The following is a 21156-nucleotide window of genomic DNA, read 5'->3' as shown; positions in this document are numbered from 1 at the left end:
GGCTTCTGAGCATCATCTGCTTGTGTGCAGAGGGCAGATGGAATACAATGAGATGGAGACAGTGAACCAGGAAGGAGGCTGAGGGGACCCAGGTGGGACAGAAGGCGCAGGGACCATGGGGTAGGAAACGTGTCAAAGGAGGAAGGGGGGAGGGAGGATGAATGACTTAGGTAGCCCATAAAACCAGGTGGTGACATGGACACATGGTGGGTGAGGAAAGCATTTTATTTATTTTACTCTTTTTGAGACAGAGTCTTGCTCTGTTGCCCAGGCTACAGTGCAGTGGGGCAATCTCAGCTCACCGCACCCTCCACCTCCCAGGTTCAAGCTATTTTCCTGCCTCAACTCCCAAGCAGCTGGGATTACAGGCACCCACCACCACACCCAGCTAATTTTTGTATTTTTAGTAGAGACGGGGTTTCACCATGTTGGCCAGGCTGGTTTCAAACTCCTGACCTCAAGTGATCCCCCGCCTCGGCCTCCCAAAGTGCTGGGACTACAGGCAGGAGCCACTGCACCTGGCCAAGCACAGCATTTTAGATGGTGTTTTCTGAACAAAATGGGAAGATGAGAAGAAACCAGCCATGGAAAATCCAAGGAAGACATTCCAGGGCAGGTAACAGCTGGAGTCCAGGTTTTATTACTCTAAGGACAATGGGAGCCACTGGAGGGTTTTGACGGTTTCTTTTCTTTTTTTTTTGAGACAGATTCTTCCTCTTGTTGCCCAGGCTGGAATGCAATGGCACAATATTGGCTCAATGCAACTTCTGCCTCCTGGGTTCAAGAGATTCTCCTGCCTCAGCCTCCTGAGTAGCTGGGATTACAGGCTATTCGCCACCACGCAAGGCTAATTTTTGTATTTTTAGTAGAGACAGGGTTTCTCCATGTTAGTCAGGTTAGTCTCGAACTCTCAACCTCAGGTGATCTGCCCGCCTTGGCCTCCCAAAGTGCTGGGATTACAGGTGTGAGCCACCATGCCAGGCCTTGATGCTTTTAATAAAGATTCCCCCCTGCTGCTATGGGGGAAATGACAGAGGCTTCAAGATCAGAAGCAAGGACCCTGCAAGGAGAAGGCTGCAACCATCCAGGTGGAAGACAGTGGCTGGGACACGGTGTGGGCACAGGAGTGGGTAATGAATAGGCACACATCATGCAATACATTAATTATAAAGGAATAGTGAGAACAGCCTTAGAATTACTGGGAGCTTAACATCACGCCCTAAGCTGATTGCTTTAGTGGATTGGCTCTTTGAATTCCTGCACCAGCCCTGAGGTATTAGCATTTGAGGCATTTTACAGGTAAGAAGCCTGAGGCACCAAGAAGTAAGGGAACCGCCCGGATTCCCTTCCCTCCCTTCCCTCCCTTCCCTACGCTGCAAAGTGGTGGGGCCAGAATCAGATGAGCAGCACTTGCTGGTGAGCTGAGGTAGGGAGGACGTGATTTGCAGGATCTGTCTGGAGTAACCGGGGGTAGGAGGAGGTGTGGAGAAGTTTGTGGGCACAGAGGGAAGTCCGGGGGAGCTGAGGGCCCAGGGACTCACCTTATAGTATCTGTTGGTCGTGTTGTTCTGGAAGAGGGTGATGCACTTGCAGTCCAGGCGCCAATAGTGCCGCTTTCTCTGCAGAGATGTTTGAAGGGTCAGGTGAACCGCCAGACTTTTCTCCCCAGTCCCTGTCCGGTGGTGCCGTTTGGGGCTCCAGGTGTCTGGAGCACCACGTGCACGCCCTAAGCCTAGCACCTACCCCACGACGTAACCCCACCCCGCCTACACGCCCTAACACCAGCCCCGCCCCTAGCTTTAACCCTAGTCCAGCCCCCACACCCTAACCCCAGCCTCGCCCCGACTTAGCCCTCTTCCTCCAGCCAAGCTCCTCCCCTAACTCTAGCTCTCCCCGCCCCCCTGCCCGCCCGCGCCTTGCCTTTAGCCCCGCGTCTTCCCTAACTCCTGCTCCTCGTCCCACCCTTAAAACCCACACTCCTAATTCTAGCCCCGCCTCCAGCATGGCCCCGCCCACGCCTAGCTCCAGCCCCACCCACCTAGCCCCGCCCACTCAAGCTGAGCTGTTCTTCTTCCAACCCTCGCTCCTCTGCACCTGGCCCTGCCCCGGCCACTCACCAGCGTGTCCTTGTTGCTATAATGAACCACCCAACCCTCCCGCAGCGTGGTGCTGGATTTCCGTGTCGTGTGTCGCACCGATTGCACCACCCTCATTAGGGGGATGTACCCCAGGGAGCTGCGGAGGAAGAGGAAGGGGTGACAAGTCACATGCAGAAAATGACCATGCTGCTTGGGGCCGCAGGGGGCATCTCTGGGAAGCTAGGGAGTTGGAGAATTTTTTGTTTTGTTTTGCCAATAACCCCCCGCCCCCACCCGCCACGTCCCCGGGAGTTGTTTTTTGTTTTTTTTAAGAGTCTCGCTCTAGGCCGAGCGCAGTGGCTCACGCCTGTAATCCTAGCACTTTGGGAGGCTGAGGCAGGCAGATCACAAGGTTAAGAGCTCGAGACCATCCCGGCCAATATGGTGAAACCCCGTTTCTACGAAAAACACAAAAATTAGTTGGGCGTGGTGGCGCGCGCCTGTAGTCCCAGCAACTCCAGAGCCTGAGGCAGGAGAATTGCCTGAACCCAGGAGGCAGAGGTTGCAGTGAGCCAAGATAGCGCGACTGCACTCCAGCCTGGTGACAGAGCAAGACTCCCCGTCTAAAAACAAACAAACAAACAAAAAAACAAAAACGCGTGTGGCTCTACCCCAGGGCCTTTGCATTTACTGTTACCTCTGCCTGGAAGCCTCTTCCCCCATAGCCCCACATGGCTCCTACCCTCCACTCCCTTCAGCTGCCACTTGTGAGGTCTCCTTGAATGACCTAAGAAAGCCCATCTCCCATTCTCCATCTTCTCTTGTTTTATTTTTCTTTATCACCATTACCAATATCCGATGCTATGGATGCATTTATTAGCTGTCTCCCCACTGAGACCGTCAACTCCAGGAGGGCAGACTTACCTCTTTTGTTCATAGCTGTGAGCTTGGAGTCAGAACACAGCAGGTGCTCATTAATATTTTCCGATGCACCTGTGAAGGTGCCCCCTTACCCCTACACCAACTTTATCACCCTGCGGGGTAGGTACCTCATCACCCCAGGAGGAAACCAGGGCAGCCAGGGAAGTACCTAGCAAGTGAAGTAATAGAGCTGGAGTCTGAGCTCTCAGCCTCCAGCGCCTGCGTGAACCACGCTGCTTCCCAGCTTTTTCAATAAACATTCACGCCACACCTAAGTAGGAAGCACCTGATCTGAGCCAGCCCTGTCCTAGGCACCTGGGAGGGCAGAAAATATCCTTGCCCTCACGCACCTGAGCTCACATTCCAGCGAAGCTGAATAAGTATGAACTCTGTGTATAGTTTAAAAATCTGTAGGCTGGGGGCATGGTGGTGCACACCTGTAATCTCAGCACTTTGGGAGACTGAGGTGGGAGGATTGCTTGAGTGCAGGAGTTCAAGACCACCCTGGGCAACATAGCAAGACCCCTATCTCTAAAAAACTAAAAATAAAAAAATAAGAATACTATAGGCCAGGTGTGGTGGCTCATGCCTGTAATCCCAGCACTTTGGGAGGCCAAGGCAGGTGGATCACCTGAAGTCAGGAGTTCAAGACCAGCCTGACCAACATAGTGGAACCCCATCTCTACTAAAAACACACACACACAAAATTAGCCAGGTGTGGTGGTAGGCGCCTGTAGTCCCAGCTACTCGAGAGGCTGAAGCAGGAGAATTGCTTGAACCCGGGAGGCAGAGCTTGCAATGAACTGAGATTGCGTCACTGCAATCTTGAGCTCAGGAGTCAGGAGTTTGAGACCACCCTGGGCAACACAGGGTAGTCCCTGTCTCTACGAAAATACAAAAATTAGCTGGGTGTGGGTGGCACGAGCCTGTAGTCCCAGCTGCTCGGGAGGCTGAGTGGCAGGATCCCTTGAGCCCAGGAGGTCAAGGCTGTAGTAAGTCAAGACTGCACCACTGCTCTCCAGCCTGGGTGACAGAGCGAGACCGTGTCTCAAAAAAAAATTATTTAAAAAAAGTTTTAGCACTTTAAAAGGTTTGCCTCAGAAACTGGGAAAATTTACAAATATGAGGTGATGCCAGCCCATTGTAGAAAAGAGTAAACTGAGGTTCGCCGTGCAGCACGGTCTTCCCCCAGGGTCGCTTGGAGGGTTCTGGGTGTACCTCTGGGCCTTGTCTCCCTCGCCTTCCTCCTCCTCACTGACGTGGAGCGCATTCTCCGAGTGGGAGCCTGGAATCACACCAGCGTCCTCCGGCTCATCCATGAGGCTGCCCTTGTCAGCCTCGCTGAAATCCGTGGCCTCCTCCATCGGCACATCTGCGGGGATGGAGGCATCAGAGGGGCCTCCACCCAGTCCTGCCCCTCCCCCTTTCCTCCCCAGCACCCCTGCCAGCCTCTCACCTCCATTGATGAGGGCCTCCCCCAGGCAGTCATTAGGGACACGGGTGGCACAGCGTTTGTGACAGTTAAACTTGCAGTCTGGCAGGACAGGGAACAATCGGACGGGTGAGAAGGGGAAGAGAGGTTATCTGGAAGGCCTGAACCTTGACCCCTAAGCCCCAGGCTCAAAACAGTCTACTCTTGCTGCCTTGGTCAGAACACTGGCTGCCCCGTTCCTGGTCATTTTACCACGTTGAGCCACAGTTTCCCCAACTATGGTGGGGGGTCTTGATGAAGTGGGAGGGCTAGACTCAAAATCCTGATGGCTGCTGGGGGCGGTAGCTCCCGCCTGTAATCTCAGTGCTTTGGGAGGCAGGGCAATCGGATCATTTGAGGTCAGGAGTTCGAGACCGTCTTGGCCTACATGGTGAAACCTCGTCTGTATTAAAAATATAAAAATTAGCTGGGTGTGGTGGCAGGTGCCTATAATCCCAGCTACTCGGGAAGCTGAGGCAGGAGAATCACTTGAACCCGGGAAGCAGAGGTTGCAGTGAGCCAAGATCATGCCACTGTACTCCAGCCTCAAAGCACGACTCCATCTAAAAAAAAAAACAAACCCTACAACTAAATGTGCTAACACTAAGTTTCCATGAATCTAAACTCCAATTCCAGAATGTAATTAGTTCTTTTTTTTTTTTTGAGATGGAGTTTCGCTCTTGTTACCCAGGCTGGAGTGCAATGGCGCGATCTCGGCTCACTGCAACCTCCGCCTCCTGGGTTCAGGCAATTCTCCTGCCTCAGCCTCCTGAGTAGCTGGGATTACAGGCACGTGCCACCATGCCCAGCTAATTTTTTGTATTTTTAGTAGAGATGGGGTTTCACCATGTTGACCAGGATGGTCTCGATCTCTTGACCTCGTGATCCACCCGCCTCGGCCTCCCAAAGTGCTGGGATTACAGGCGTGAGCCACCACACCTGGCTGGTTCTTTATTTTATTTATTTATTTATTTATTTTGAGACAGAGTTTCCACCTTGTTGCCCAGGCTGGCGTGCAATGGCTCAATCTTAGCTTACTGCAACCTCCACCTCCCAGGTTCAATGGATTCTCCTGCCTTAGCCTCCCGAGTAGCTGGGACTACAGGTGTGCCCCATCATGCTTAACTAATTTTTTTGTATTTAGTACAGATGGGGTTTCACCAGATTGTTTAGGCTGATCGCAAACTCCTGACCTCAGGTGATCCTCGGCCTCCCAAAATGCTGGGATTACAGGCGTGAGCCACCGCACTCAGCTTGTGTATGTGTGTATGTGTATGTGTGTGTCTACATGTGTGTATGTGTGTGTCTGTGTATGTGTCTGTGTGTGTGTCTGTGTGTATGTGTGTCTATGTGTATGTGTGTCTGTGTGTGTATGTCTGTGTGTGTATGTGTATGTGTGTATGTGTCTGTATGTGTGTGTGTGTGTGTCTGTGTGTGTCTGTGTATATGTCTGTGTGTGTGGGTATGTGTCTATGTGTATATGTATGTGTGTCTGTGTATTATGTATGTGTGTGTGTCTGTGTGTGTGTCTCTGTGTGTCTGTGTATGTCTGTGTGTATGTGTGTGTCTGTGTGTATGTGTGTCTGTGTGTGTCTGTGTGTGTATGTGTGTATGTGTCTGTGTGTGTATGTGTGTATGTGTCTGTGTATGTGTGTGTATGTGTCTGTGTATGTGTGTGTCTGTGTATGTGTCTGTGTATGTGTCTGTGTGTGTATGTGTCTGTGTGTGTGTCTGTGTGTGTGTCTGTATGTGTGTGTATGTGTCTGTGTATGTGTGTGTGTGCCTGTGTGTGTCTGTGTGTCTGTGTGTGTGTCTGTGTATGTGTCTGTGTCTGTGTGTGGGTATGTGTCTATGTGTATATGTATGTATGTCTGTGTATTATGTATGTCTGTGTGTATGTGTATGTGTGTCTGTGTATTATGTATGTGTGTGTCTGTGTGTCTGTGTATTGTGTGTGTGTGTGTGTGTGGATGCATGTGTGTAATTAGTTCTAATGGTGCTGTGACTGTAGACTTTGAATACCCTAGGGCTGGGTTCCTCAACCCTTACCACTAACACAGTTCCCAGGATAGTTCCTTGTTTTAGGGTACTTGCTCTGTGTACCGTAGGATGTTTAGCTTCCTCTCTGACCTCTACATACTGGATACCAGTAGCACTATCCCAGTATCACAAACAAAACCATCTCCAACCCTTGCCAGACACTCCCTAGGAGCAAAACTGTCCCTGGTTGAGAACCATTGCTGTAGAGTTCAACATTTCCATGGTTCTAGGGACACTACACATCAAACATTCTAGAGTTTACTAAAAACCTATTTTATGAAGGTTCTATGATTCTATATTTCTTTATTTTTTTGAGAAACAGTCTGGCTCTGTCACCCAGACTAGAGAATGCAATGGCACAATCTTGGCTCATTACCATCTCTGCCTCCCAGGCTCAAGCGATCCTCCCACCTCAGCCTCCTGAGTAGCTGAAACCACAGGCATGCATTACCACGCCCAGCTAATTTTTTGTATTTTTTTGTAGAGACTGGGTCTTTCCCTGTTGCACAAGCTGCTTTTGAACTCCAGGGCTCAAGCAATCCACTCACCTCAGCCTCCCAAAGTGCTGGATTATAGGTGTGAGCCACTGCCCCTGGCCTGATTCTGTATTTCTAGGGATTCAGAGTTTGATGTCCAAGTTTCTAGACGTCTAGACATCTATGATTCGACACTTGGAAGACTCTTTAATGTCCAAGATTTTAGGATTTTATATATCTCAACTCTAAAATTTGACAGTTCAACAGTTCTATAATTCTAGACTTCTCTACTTCAGAATCTGCAGATTCCAGGGTTCTAGGATTCTATATATCTAAGATTCTAGAATTTGATGTTCTACGCTTCTTTAGTTCTAGACTTCTCAGATTCTAGAATTCGATTGTTCCAAAAAATTCTTGAGTTGGATGTTTCTATGTTTACACTAGACTTCTGAGGTTCTAGAATTATTATTATTATTTGAGACAAGGTCTTGCTCTGTCACCCAGGTTGTAGTACAGTGGCACAATCATGGCTCACTGCAGCCTCAACCTCCTGGGCTCAAGCGATCCTCCCTCCTCAGAGTCCCAAGTAGCTGGGAGCACAGATGCATGCTGCCACACCTGGCTAATTTTTAGGGTTTTTTTTTTTTTTTTTTTTTTTTTTTTTGTAGAGACAGGGTTTCACCATTTTCCCCAGGCTGGTCTTAAACTCCTGGGCTCAAGTGATCCACCTACCTTGGCCTCCCAAAGTGCTGCAATTACATGCATGAGCCACCACACCTGGCTGGATTCTCAATTTGATAGTTCAAAGTTCTGAGAGTCTAGAATTTCCACGATTCTAGGTTACAATAGTATTCTAGACGTCTAAGACTCTCAAATTTGATGCTCCTATGTTTCTATTATCCTCAAACCCTGTAGTTACAAATTTTTTTTTTTTTTTTTTTTTTGAGACAGAGTTTCACTCTTGTTACCCAGGCTGGAGTGCAGTGGCGCGATCTCGGCTCACTGCAACCTCCGCCTCCTGGGTTCAAGCAATTCTCCTGCCTCGGCCTCCCGAGTAGCTGGGACTACAGGCACGCACCACCATGCCCAGCTAACTTTTGTATTTTTAGTAGAGACGGGGTTTCACCTTGTTGATCAGGATGGTCTCGATCTCTTGACCTCATGATCTACCTGCCTCAGCCTCCCAAAGTGCTGGGATTATAGGCGTGAGCCACCGTGCCCAGCCTTGTAGTTACAAAATTATAATGTTCTGAGAATCTAAAACTTGGGAGATCTAAGATGTGGTCTAAAGTTCTGTGGTTATTTTAGCTGAATTCTATCATTCAGAATTCTTAAATCCTATGATCCTGATTCTAGAATTTTCAGATTCTACTGCGTTAGAATTCCATGCTAAGCATTTTATGAATCTAGGATTCCAAGGTTCTAAAGACTGAGGTTCAACTGGGTGTGGTAGCTCACACCTGTAATCCCAGCACTTTGGGAGGCCGAGCAGGAGGATTGCTTGAGCCCAGGGGTTCAAGACCAGCCTGGACACTATAGTGATACCTTCTCTCTACAAAAAATTTAAAGATTAGCTGGGTGTGGTGGCACCACCTGTAGTCCTAGCTACTCAGGAGGCTGAGGCAGGAGGATCATTTGAGCTCAAGAGGCTGAAGCTGCAGTAAGCTGTGATTGTGGCACTGCACTCCAGCCTGGGTGACAGAGTAATACCCTGTCTCCAAAAGACACACACACACACACACACACACACACACACACACACACACGCACACCAACTGAGGTTCCAGGATTCCAGAATTCCAAAGGTCCCAGAGTGCCAGGATTCAGGGCTCTCCCCTTCTGAGGCCCTGGGCTCCCAAGGCTCAGAATACCTGGCTTGAGATCCTCAAGAAGGGACCTTGCCCCTCCTAGGTCCCTTCTTAAGAAGCTCTGCTCTCTCTACCCAATCTCCCACCTGGTCCTGTTCCCCTACCCCCAGCACAATCTCCTCCAAAAGGCACTACCACCTGTCCAACCTCCGCCATGAGCCCAGGTTGGGGCTGGGGGAAGGCTCTGACCCTGTCTGACCTCCCGGACCAGCAGGCTAACCTTTGCATTGCAGGCCCTGCCGGAAGAGGCCCTTGAGGAGTTTCTTGCAAGCCTGGCAAACGGTGGGCCGTGTGTAGCTGTGGATGAGGAAGGTATGTGGCACCTTGACCTTGGAGAGCAGCATCTTGTCCAGCTCAATAGGGCGGCCCGTGTAGGATGAGGCAGAAGAGGAGGAAGAGGATGACGGGGGGCGGCGAGGCAGGAGTTCGGTGGTGCTACGGCTCTGTCATCCACAAGAATGGAAGGGACAAATCAGTATATTGACCCCAGGCTTGGGCCCCATCACCTATCCCCAAGCTACCAACCCGTTTCATCCCCCATCCCCTCACCAGCTCATCAGCCGTGCAGGGCAGGGACTCGGAGGTGCCTAGGCGCACTGAGTGACCACTGGCCAGAGACGTGGATGACAGGCGCCGTTTGCGGGCCCCGCTGCAGTTGTTCGGGATGCTGAAGGCGCAGCGCTTGTGGTAGTTCAGCCCGCAGCCTGTAGGGGGCGCCAAACAGTAGGCAACTTGGCATCTGCCCCTCCTAGGTCCCTTCTGGAGAAGCTCTGCCCTCTCCCACAATCTCCCACCTGGTCCTGTCCCCTCACCCCCTAGCACAACCTCCTTCAAAAGGCACTACTACCCATAAGTCCACCAGCTCCCTCCCCCCAGGCCCACCCCTCCTTAGAGCTCCGTCCCAAGTTCCAGCTTGTAGCCCCCACCATCACCCCATATGTCACTCAGCCCCTGAACACGCCCCACACCCCACGTTTTCCCACTCCAACAAGGGACACCTCAAAGGTCCCCGCCAAAGCTCCACCCCAGTTATCGCTTGTAGCCCCGCCATCACCCCATCTGTCCCCCAGTCCCTGAACATGCCTTGTACCCCACCTTTTCCCACTGCAGCAGGGGACACCTCCAAAGTCCCCTCCAAAGCTGTGACCCAGCTCCAATCCTCTATGGTAAGCACCTCCTTCCAGTCCTCCCCAAAACTCCTGAACATCTCCCTGGAGACACCTGTTCCCTCTTCTAGCCCTGACCTTCCTTTTTCTGAGGTCCCTCTGGTTCCCCTCATTCCTCAGCCCCAACTTTCCAAGAGAAAATCCTCTCCTCACTCCCACCCCTAAGGTCACCATCGTCCCCTCCAGGTCTGCTCACCCACCCCCCCCCAAACCCCACTTTCTCTTTTCTGTAGACCTGGAATCCAGGAGATCCCTAAGTAGTGTGATTAAATCTTAGTAGTGTCACACATGGTGGCTCACGCCTGTAATCCCAGCACTTTCGGAGGCCAAGGTGGGAGGATCACTTGAGGTCAGGAGTTCAAGACCAGGCTAGCCAACATAGCAAAACCCCATCTCTACTAAAAATGCAAAACTTAGCTGGGCGAGGTGGCACACACCTGTAATCCCAGCTACTCAGGAGGCTGAGCCAGGATAATCATTTGAATCTGGGAGGCAAAGGTTGCAGTGAGCCGAGATGGCACCACCACACTCCTGCCTGGGTGACAGAGCGAGACTCTGTCTCAAAACAAACAAAAAAATCAAAAAACAAAAAAAAGAGTTTTCGAGAATCTGTCTCAAAACAAAAAAATCAAAAAACAAAAAAAAAGAGTTTTCAGTTGTACTCCGGTTCGTTGTACCATACTAGGCAAAAGTATGACTTGTTATTATCTTTATTTTATTTTGTAGAGACAGGATCTCCCTGTATCCCAGGCTGGAGCGCAATGGCACAATCAGAGCTCACTGCAGCCTTCAACTCCCAGTCTCAAGCAATCCTTCTGCCTCAGCCTTCTGAGTAGCTGGAACCACAGGTGAGTGCCATCATGCCCGGATAATTATTTATTTTTGGTAGAGATGAGATCTCGCTGTGTTGCCCAGGCTGGTCTCGAACTCCTGGGCTCAAGCGATCCTCCCACCTCGGCCTCCCAAAGTGTTGGGATTACAGGTGTGAGCTACTGTGCCTGCCTGTTTTATCTTTTTTTTTTTTGAGACGGAGTTTCGCTTTTGTTACCCAGGCTGGAGAGATCTCGCCTCACCACAACTTCCGCCTCCTGGGTTCAGGCAATTCTCCTGCCTCAGCCTCCTGAGTAGCTGGGATTACAGGCACGCGCCACTATGCTCAGCTAATTTTTTGTATTTTTAGTAGAGACGGGGTTTCACCATGTTGACCAGGATGGTCTTGATCTCTTGACCTCGTGATCCACCTGCCTCGGCCTCCCAAAGTGCTGGGATTATAGGCGTGAGCCACCACGCCCGGCCCTTCTGTTTTATCTTTTAAAATCCTCATCCATAGAGAAATCAGCTCAAGTCATCGTTTCTCACTGGACCTCCTGCATGTGTGCTCTAACACATCTCCAGTGATTCCAGACAATTCTAGGATCGCTTTCCATTCTGGAGGGAAGGGTGTGCCTCCAGCCTTTGCACGCCCTTCTGGTACCCGCCTGCTCTGGGCTTTCCAGCTCCATACTTCATTGTAGGCACTGTCTTGGCCACAGGCTGTCATCGTGAAGGCAAGCTTGGAGAACCATGTCCCTGCAAGAAGAGCTTCCGCAGGGCAAATGGTCTTCTCATACAGGAACCATTTCCCAGTTTTGGCCTTGAATCGCTCATAGGCTTCCCAGAATTTCAGAATCTGTAACTCCCAGAATGAGTCTCAGGATAGAGTTAACCTCCCGTCGGAATGCAGTCATTTGGGCTTCTCTTGACACCACAGGAACTGGGACCACCATCCGTGATGCGGCCAGTGAAGTCTGTGCTGAGAACCCATTAGGACTGGATGACACCAGGGCTGTAGCACGACAAAGCTGGATATGCCGAGACTGTGAGAGTTGGATATGGTGTGTGGACCATGGCGATATTTTTAAGAGTTTGAATGCACTGAATCAGTTTCTCCAGGCCTAGAGTCCTTAAATAATACAAGTACACTTAGGACTGCATGATGCTCTGAAACATAGGATACTGGAGAATCTGGATTTCTTTTTTCCTTTTTTTTTTTTGAGACAGAGTCTTGCCCTGTTGCCTAGGCTGGAGTGCAATGGCACAATCTCTGTTCACTGCAACCTCCGCCTCCCAGGTTCAAATGATTTTCCTGCCTTAGCCTCCCGAGTAGCTGGGGTTACAGGCGCCCACCAACATGCCCAGCTAAGTTTTGTATTTTTAGTAGAGATGGGGTTTTACCATGTTGGCCAGGCTGGTCTCGAACTCCTGACCTCATGATCTGCCCGCATCGGCCTCCCAAATTGCTAGGATTATAGGCGTGAGCCACCACGCCCAGCCCATAATCTGGATTTTTGTACAAGTGTGGCAGTCATAGAGCTGCAGATGCTCTCTCAGACCTAATACCCAATGGAACATCAGAGAATATGCCTCTAATGGCAGGGCACATTGTGTAAAAATGGAGGTGCATGGGGCCGGGCGCAGTGGCTTATGCCTGTAATCCCAGTACTTGGGAAGGCTGAGGCGGGTGGATTACTTGAGGACAGGAGTTCGGGACCAGCCTGGCCAACATGGTGAAACCCTGTCTCTACTAAAAATACAAAAATTAGCCAGGCTCACACCTGTAATCCCAGCACTTTGGGAGCCTGAGGCAGGCGGACCACAAGGTCAGGAATTTTAGACCAGCCTGACCAACAAGGTGAAACCCTGTCTCTACTTAAAATACAAAAAAATCAGCTGGGCATCATGGCACATGCCTATAATCCCAGCTACTCAGGAAGCTGAGGCAGGAGAATCACTTGAACCCAGGAGGCAGAGGTTGCAATGAGCTGAGATCGTGCCACTGCACTGCAGCCTGGGTGACAGAGTGAGACTCCATCTCAAACAAACAAACAAAAAGACATAAAAATACAAAAATTAGCCAGGAGTGGTGGCACGCTCCTGTAATCCCAGCTATTTGGGAGGCTGAGGCAGGAGAATTGCTTGAACCTGGAGGCAGAGGCTGCAGTGAGCCAAGATCACGCCACTGCACTCCAGCCTGTGCGACAGAGTGAGACTGTCTCACAAAAAAATAAAAATGGAGGCACAGGGTCTCATGAAGGAATGGATGGTCCTCACCTGTCGTGTATCCTCATAGCCAATGCAGGTATGTGGCCTTCATCTGTAGGCAGAGCCCCGATTTCAACATTCTCAGAAGCGTGAGTAAGAGGGACAGAGGACCTATAGATCTTGACACTTGGGCTGAACCTTGAGACACCTTGGCTTAAAGAACTGTATGTTTTGGCCGGGCGTGGTGGCTCACACTGTGTAATCCCAGCACTGTGGGAGGCTGAGACGGGTGGATCATTTGAGGTCAGGAGCTCAAGACCAGCCTGGCCAATGTGGTGAAACTCCGTCTCTACTAGAAATACAAAAATTAGCCAGGCGGTAGTGGCACGCGCCTATAATCCCAGCTACGCGGGAAGCTAAAGCAGAGAATCGCTTGAGCCTGGGAAGCGGAGGCTGCAGTGAGCCAGGATCCCACCACTGCACTCCAGCCTGGGCAACAGAGTAAGACGCTGTCTCAAAAAAAAGAATTGTATGTTTTTAAACCATGATTTAAGGAGACATGTATGGGCGCTGTTATGGACTAAAATGTCTGTGTCTCCCCCTATATTTGGAGATGGTGTCTTTATGGAGGTAATTAAGGTTAATGGAAGCTGAAAGAATGTTGCTGTAATCCAATGGGACTGGTGACCTTTTTTTTTTTTGAGACAGAATCGTGTTCCATCACCCAGGCTGGAGTGCAGTGGCACAATCACGGCTTACTGCAGCCTCAACCTCCCTGGCCCAGGTGATTCCCCCACCTCAGCCTCTTGAGTAGCTAGGACTAGAGGTATGCCCTACCATGCCTGGCCAATTTGTTGTATTTTTTAGAGCCAGGGTTTCACCATGTTACCCATGCTGGTCTCAAACTCTGGATTCAAGCAATCCACCTCATCCTCCCAAAGTGCTGGGATTACAGGCATAAGCCACTGTGCCCAGCCTTCCTTATAAAGGGAAGAGATACCAGGGATCTCTCTCTCCTTCCGTGTCCCATGTGAACACACAGTGAAATACTGGCCCTATTTAAGGCAGGAAAGCAGGCTACACCAGAAACAGAACCCTGCCAGAATCTGGATCTTGGTCTTTCTAGCCTCTGGAATGGTGAGAAGTAAACATCTGTCATTTAAGCCACACAGCCGGTGGTGTTTCATTACGGCAGTCCTGACAAACCGAGACAGGTGCCAGGTTGACGAGGGGCGGACCCTGTGGCCACGTTTATGTGTCGGCTTGGCGAGGGGCGGACCCTGTGGCCACGTTTATGTGTCGGCTTGGCGAGGGGCGGACCCTGTGGCCACGTTTATGTGTCGGCTTGGCGAGGGGTGGACTCTGTGGCCACATTTATGTTTCGGCTTGGCTAGACAAGGTCCACAGTCATTCAGACACTAATCTAGATGTTGCCATGAAGGTTTGTTTTTTCTTTTCACCCTCTCAACCCAGCTTCTCCCGACTCTGGGGAGAACTAGGAAGGGAAGGCCCCGTGGAGGTACTTTCTAGATGTGATTAAAGTCCATAATCAGTTGACTGTAAGTGGGAGAGATTATCCTTCTTGTTCTAGGTGGGCCTGATTCAATCAGCTGAATGTTTTAAAAAGCAGATCAGAGACTTCTCGGATGAAGAAATTCCACCTGTGGACATCAGCTTCAGCTTGTGCCTGAGAGTTCTCACTTTCCCTTCCTGATAGAATGGATTTTTCTTTTTTTTAAACCAGGGTCTCGCTCTGTCACCCAGGCTGGTGTGCTGTGGTGCAATCAGGGCTCACTACAACCTCAACCTCCCAGGCTCAAGTGATCCTCCCGCCTCAGCCTCCTAAGTAGCTGGGACCACAGGTGTGTGTCATCATGCATGGCTAATTATTTTTTGTACAGGTGGAGTATTGTTATGTTGCCCAGGCTGGTCTCGAACTCCTGGTCTCCAGGGATCCACCCACTTTGGCCTCCCAAAGTTCTGGGATTACGGGCCTGCCCCACTGTGCCTGGCCGGATTTGACTTGCCTAACCAGCCCACACAATCCTATAAATTGATTCCTTGCATACAAATATCTTTTTTTTTTTTTTTTTTTTGAGAGAGTTTCGCTCTTGTTACCCAGGCTGGAGTGCAATGGCTCAATCTCGGCTCACTGCAACCTCTGCTTCCTGGGTTCAAGCAATTCTCCTGCCTCAGCCTCCCGAGTAGCTGGGACTACAGGCGCGCACCACCATGCCCAGCTAATTTTTGTATTTTTAGTAGAGACGGGGTTTCACCATGTTGACCAGGATGGTCTCGATCTCTTGACCTTGTGATCCACCCGCTTCGGCCTCCCAAAGTGCTGGGATTACAGGCGTGAGCCACCGCGCCCGGCCACATACAAATATTTTAATATATATCTCCTACAGGATCTGTTTCTCTGCTTGATCCCTGACTGATACAGGCCCCACCCTCTTCCCCAGCCACCCTTCTACTCACCAAGACTCAGTTCTTAGGTCCCTACTTGTCCCTCCCCGCTCCACCTCCTAGGCTCCGCCCCCAGATCCGAGCCTCCGCCCAGCCCCACCCCTTCTTCCCCAAGCTCTGCTTCTGGGCCCTTACTTTTTCCCATTACTTCCTAGGCTGTGCCCCAGCTCTGAGCCCCGCCCCTCCTCCCCACGGGGTCCGCAGGCCCGGACTATTAGGCTCCTCCCCCAGAGCTGAACCCCACCCCCGGCCCCGCCCCTAACCCCTTCGCTCTCACCATCGCACTTGAGGCCCTGGCGCACTAAGCCGAAGAGCATCTCTCCGCAGTGATCACAAAAGGCAGGCGCCCGGTAGGAGTGCACCGTGAGGGCGTGCGGGCGGATCTGGAAGTCCTCGAAGGTGGCCGAGGCTGTAGACGGCAAATAGGGGCGGATGCTTGAGCCGGGGTAGGCCAAAGCTTTTCCAGACCCCACGTTGCCAGATTTCTTACAGTCCTCCCAGACTCAAGGTTTGGTCTTTCCTTCCTTTATTATTTTGCTCTCATACTGCATTCTGCCTGGGTTCAAATCACAGCTCCACCTCTGGACAAAACACCTATATCCCTATGCCCACGGCAGGGACAGAGAGGGAACTGGGGAGCTGTTTAATGGGCAGGGAGCTTCAGTTTTGCAAGATGACAACAGTTCTGGAGATGGGCTGCACAAAGTGTGCATGAACTTAACATTACTGAACTGTAATATTTTTATTTTTTGAGACGGAGTCTTGCTCTGTCACCCAGGCTGGAGTGCAGTAGTGCCATCTTGACTCACCGCAACCTCTGCCTCCCAGGTTCAAGCAATTCTTTTGCCTCAGCCTACCAAGTAGCTGGGACTACAGACGTGTGCCACCCTGCCTGGCTAATTTTTTTTTTTTATTTTTGGTAGAGACGGGGTCTCCTGATGTTGCCCAGGCTGGTCTTAAACTCCTGGGCTGCAGCGATCCTCCCACCTCGGCCTCCCAAACTGCTGGGATTACAGGTGTGAGCCAGTGCAACTTGCCCATTTTTTACTATTAAAGTTTAACACAATCAGTTATGGAGCAAACTGCTTGTTCTCCTCTTTTCTCTCTTCTCACTACTGCACTTGACTAGTCTTATAAATAAATAAATAAGCATAACATATGTCCAGAAAAGAACACACAAGTGCACAGCTCAATGAATTTTCAAACTGTACAAACCATGTCACCAACATCCTGATCCATATATGGAAGTTTAGACCAGTCCCTAAAAAGCCCCTTTACGACCCCACTCAGTAACCAACTTCCCCGAAGCCCCCTACTCTCCTTTTTTTTTTTTTTTTAAGAGAGGGAGAGAGAGAGAGATAAGAGTCTCACTATGTTGCCCAGGCTGATCTTGAACTCCTGGGCTCAAGCGATCCTCCCAGCTCCAGCTCAGCGTCCCAAAGTGCTGGACTCACAGGCGTGAGCCACTGCACCCGGCCTCTCCTGACTTCTAACTCCAGAGAGACATTGTATCTGTCTTTTTTGTGCTTCACAGGAAATCAAACGGTTTGTAGTCTGTCATCTAGTTTCTCTCGCAGCGTTATGTTTGTGAGACGCACGTAGGTTGCTGTGGCTCCTCCATGCTAAGTGCTGTGTGAAGGCCGCAGCGTGAATGCACCACAGTGCATTTACCCATTCAGGAGTGGTAGGTGGGAAAGGCTCCCCCAGAGGAGTCTAATTTGCAGAACTACTGGCCTCGAACTTCTAGGACGTTTCTCATCCCAACACCCGGCTACCCTCTCCTCCTCCAGATATCCCGGCCCCGCCCCCAGGCCGGCGACCGCCTCTCACCCGACAGCACCACCTCCACCAGGTCGCCCTCCTGGATGTCTCCGGCCGAGCGCACCAGCTGCAGAAGGTTGGCCGACGTGGGGTCATGTTTGAAAAGCAGGATCTTGTCGTAAAGGCCGTAGAAGCCACACTCAGGGAACTGAGGGGTGGGAGAGGGATGTGGAGAAGGAAAGGCTCAGAGCCGCCTTCAGCAGCGGGCGGACTGTGACCCACCCAGGGCAGGGCCGGCTGTTTCCCCCGGAAACTCAGAGACCCCGCAGGCCCTCGCTTCCTGCCTGCCCCCTCCCAACCCCAGCGTGAGCTGGGCAGGATGCCAGCACCCCAAGTGTGCGGGGAGGGGGCACCGGCGTGGGTTTGGTGGCTGGACGGGGGAACTGGGGTGGGAGGGAGTGTGGCTCCGGGAGCGTGGACACCTCGAATTTTCCGGAACCTGGTGGGGGCCGGTGAGGCTGAATGAACACCTCCTCGCCTGCGCCCCCTACCCAGGCTCACACACCCGCCCCCCAGCTTCCTTCCTGGATCTGTCTATTGTTGTCCCAGTTACCTGGCTAGAGGCCCAGCAATGGGGCGGGGCGAGCTGGAAGGAGGACTTTTCGAGCCTCCTGGGAAAGTGGTGGGGCGGGGGCGGGGGTCTAGGACTCGAAGGGGCTGGAGATGAGGAGGGTGCCTCCCACCCAATGCTCAAAGGACCCAGGTGCCTGGGTCCCTCAGCTTGGGGGGCCAGGGGGCAGGAAATGAAACCTGATAGAACAGAAAGTGAAACTGCCCGGGTGGGGCCTCGGGAAGGAAGGTGTGGGGCTCTAACACACCTGGACCTGGCAGAAAAATAAAACTGGGGTGAAGCCTGAGCGGGGCAGGCTGGGGACCTGAGCACTGGACAAAGTTCACCCAAGGGACAATCTGCCCCCGTACCCCCACCGCCACCAGCTTCCCATGAAGTGGGCTGAGTTGGGGTGGGGAGCTGGGCCTGCTACATCTGGGTATTTGGTGGGTAAAACCCTATCTGTTCTCACTGCTAAGAGCTAGCCCCTAGAAGGTCAGGACTGCCTTGGCTCTGACCCCTGGGAAGTCTTTATCTAAGCTTCAGTTTCCTTGTCGGGAGAATGGGGGAGCTGGCCTGGTTCCTCATGTTTCTCTGAAGCCCAAAGGATTCATTTCCAGGAGTCTGCAAAGATTCTGGAATTTGGATATTTTGGGATTCCAACATGCTCACATTACAGAATTCTACATTCTAGATTCCAACCTGGTATCACTATATATTTTAGGATTTCAATAACCTACATTAGCGGTAATCTAATATTTTAATGTTCTAGGCTTCTGACAAGCTAGGACTGTGGTATTTAGTATTTGAATTCTTTAGCATTCAAGGACTTCCTCCATCCAGCATTCCAAAATTCTAACATTTTAACTCTCTAGGATTCAACACTCTAGGAATCTAACATTCCAACGTTTTAATGTTTTACTGTTTCACAAACCTCAGATTCTAATATCTGAACGCTAACATAATGGCCCAGGATGCCTAGTCCAACAGTTTGTGGTTCTAATATTCTCACATTTGTACAGTCCACTACTCCAACACAGACGCCCTATTCGAACTTTTAACATTTTAGGATTCAGATGTGGAGTTCCACCTGGTCCCCTCATAACGCCCAGCTGCCCACCCTGGGGACTGTGGTGTCCGAAATTAAGAGCAGGGTAAGAGCACTGTGAGTAGAAGGGAATACAGTCCCTAGAGCCTCTAGGGGTGCAGAAGGGGTGGCTGCCCCTCCACACGCATCTCAGGCTTGGTGAAGGGCAGAACTGGGCGCTGAGACCTCACTTGCCCCTGGCAGCTAACTCAAGCACCTGCACCCACACATGTCACCGGATCGCCATGGCCAGCCCGGGTTCAATTTCTCCTGTTTCCACCAAATGGGAGGCCCGGAATGGGCCTGGACGTGGAGGTCCCCCGAAATCTGCTGCCCTTTCCTCCCCTTTCTACACCTGGCTGGCCTCTCCCTTCCTCCCTGTTTGCTACAGAAAACAACATGCAGGGACATGAAATTTGGGGAGGCCTCTGGGGCACCCCACCCCTGCCCAGTCCTCTCTCAAAGGGACGTGGGGTGAGGGGCAATGGCTGGGGAGCAATGCCCCCTTTCCCTCCATCACACCCAATGCTCAGGTCCCCTCCCTTCCTCTTCCACACCCCAGGCCACAGACCCCTCTGCCAGCACTCCCTCCTTCAACCTCTCCCCAAACTGGATTGGTGAGCCGGTGCCCTCACCTTCTGGTCCACGATGGAACAGGCCAGCTGCTTCACATGAGCCAGCTCAGAGGCGGCGGGCAACAGCACGAACTCGCGGGTCAGTCCGATCTGGATGTGAAAGGAGACCCCGGAGCCCGGGGCCGGGATCTGGGGCAGTAGCGGTGGCGGTGACTGCAGCTCTAGGCCGCCGGGGGGCGGAGGAGACCCCGGCCCGGGAGAGCCAGGGAGCCCCGCGGGATAAGAGGGGGCGGCGGCCATGCGGGGAGGCCCGGGACCGGCCGCCCGGCGCCCACCCGGGACCCTGCTGGGGGGCCCCGGGGGACCACGGGTCCTAGATCCTCGGGATCTCGTGAGCAGGTGGTGGGAGCGCGGGGATCCTAGAAGAGATCTGGCAGGCGGCGGGGACCTGAGGATGGCGGGGTCCTGGGAAAGAGAGGAAGGCACTGTCGTGGGCCAGAGGCCCGGAATCCAGGGCTCCCAGAAGATCAGAAAGGAAAAAAGTAGTGGTTTGGGGGTCCCAGCGATTAAGAGATTCCAAGAAGCCCGAGGGGAAATCTAGTAGGTCGGGGTCGCAGGGATCAGGAGAGCTCGCGATTCAAAGGCCCCTTCCCTAGAGGAGGGATTGAGAAGGGGGCAGAGGGAATTCCAGGATCCAGTGTTCCAAGAACAGGATCCCACTCAGAAGGCGGCCCGGGGGATTCACCTTGGGGGTGGAGGACAGGAGTCTCTGAGTCGGGGACCGAGTGGATCCCAGAGATAAAGGGGTTCGCAGGAACCCCGACCGGCCCGGGGATGGGCAGAGGGGTCCCGAGGGCCGAGGTAGGTAGCAGGGAATCTCACGGGTCGCGGAAGTTGGAGAAAAGTTCGGTCGGGAGCTGTGAGGAAGGGGGCGTTGCCGGCGGCGGGGTGTGGTGAGGGGGCAGGGAGGGTCGCCAGGCGCGGGTAGCTCTTTTTCCCCCTCCAAAGTTTAAGTCGGCGGCGGCGGCCCAGGAGGAAGTGTCCGGAGCGACAGTGCAGTCGACCAATCGACGCGGGCCTCGGTGACGTCAGGGGGGGCGGAGCCTGCCGAGTGGCCGGGGGCGGAAGGGGAGGGCGGGCCCGAAGCCACCGAGTTGGGGGCTGGACCTCCGCCGGCCGGGTCAGGGGCCAGGGATGGTGTGGGAGATGGAGGGCGGGCAGGCGGGACCGACTCCTTCCCTGAGCACAGCTAAATCTGGAAAGTTAACTTTTCCCTGGGCTAGACGGGGAGGGGAGACACCCCCACCCACCGCCGGTCGCGGGCGTCGGGCTTGGAGGCCACTAGCCCAAGGAGGGGCGCCCTCTCGGGCTGGCGGGCGTCCGGCGCCCACCGGAGGGGACGGAGTGGGAAATTGGTGTCAGGTCTCGGCCAACTCCCTGGGCTCGGCCTCTCTGTTGTACGAGCTTCGCCCTGCCCTTCCCGCCGCGTCCCAGCCCAGGGGAGGGGGTGCTGCAGAGCGTTCCCCCGCGTCCCCAGCCCATTTCTCAGATGGGGAAGACCGAGGCCTCCAGATGGGCAGGAAGGCCTCGCTTCAGATCTGTCTGCAGCGTTGGTG

At 52.5% G+C, this 21156-nt stretch overlaps 1 protein-coding gene across 2 annotated transcripts in view; it reads right to left on the bottom strand.

The window, feature by feature from the left end:
* Nucleotides 1–20583, bottom strand: part of PRKD2 (protein kinase D2) — a 36970-nt gene extending 16387 nt beyond the window's left edge. Inside the window, exons 1-10 of one of the 2 annotated variants that reach the window (XM_064381139.1) lie at nt 20286–20583; nt 19601–20005; nt 17338–17476; nt 15785–15916; nt 9404–9558; nt 9075–9297; nt 4456–4533; nt 4218–4371; nt 2118–2235; nt 1542–1619 (exon numbers count right to left, since the gene is read on the bottom strand). In XM_064381139.1, coding sequence (XP_064237209.1) covers nt 1542–1619; nt 2118–2235; nt 4218–4371; nt 4456–4533; nt 9075–9297; nt 9404–9558; nt 15785–15916; nt 17338–17476; nt 19601–19840 — 1317 coding nt within the window. In that variant the 5' untranslated portion in view covers nt 19841–20005; nt 20286–20583. The remainder of the gene's footprint in view (nt 1–1541; nt 1620–2117; nt 2236–4217; nt 4372–4455; nt 4534–9074; nt 9298–9403; nt 9559–15784; nt 15917–17337; nt 17477–19600; nt 20006–20285) is intronic. The other variant, XM_064381140.1, reaches the window with a different exon arrangement.
* Nucleotides 20584–21156: the final 573 nt, after the last annotated feature.

Source organism: Aotus nancymaae, unplaced genomic scaffold (genome assembly GCF_030222135.1).
Source record: "Aotus nancymaae isolate 86718 unplaced genomic scaffold, 86718_ANA_hifiasm-v0.15.2.pri h1tg000028l, whole genome shotgun sequence".
NCBI classification, from domain to species: domain Eukaryota; kingdom Metazoa; phylum Chordata; class Mammalia; order Primates; family Aotidae; genus Aotus; species Aotus nancymaae.
Note: the sequence above shows the minus strand (reverse complement) of the source record. Positions and strands in the feature narration are given on the sequence as shown.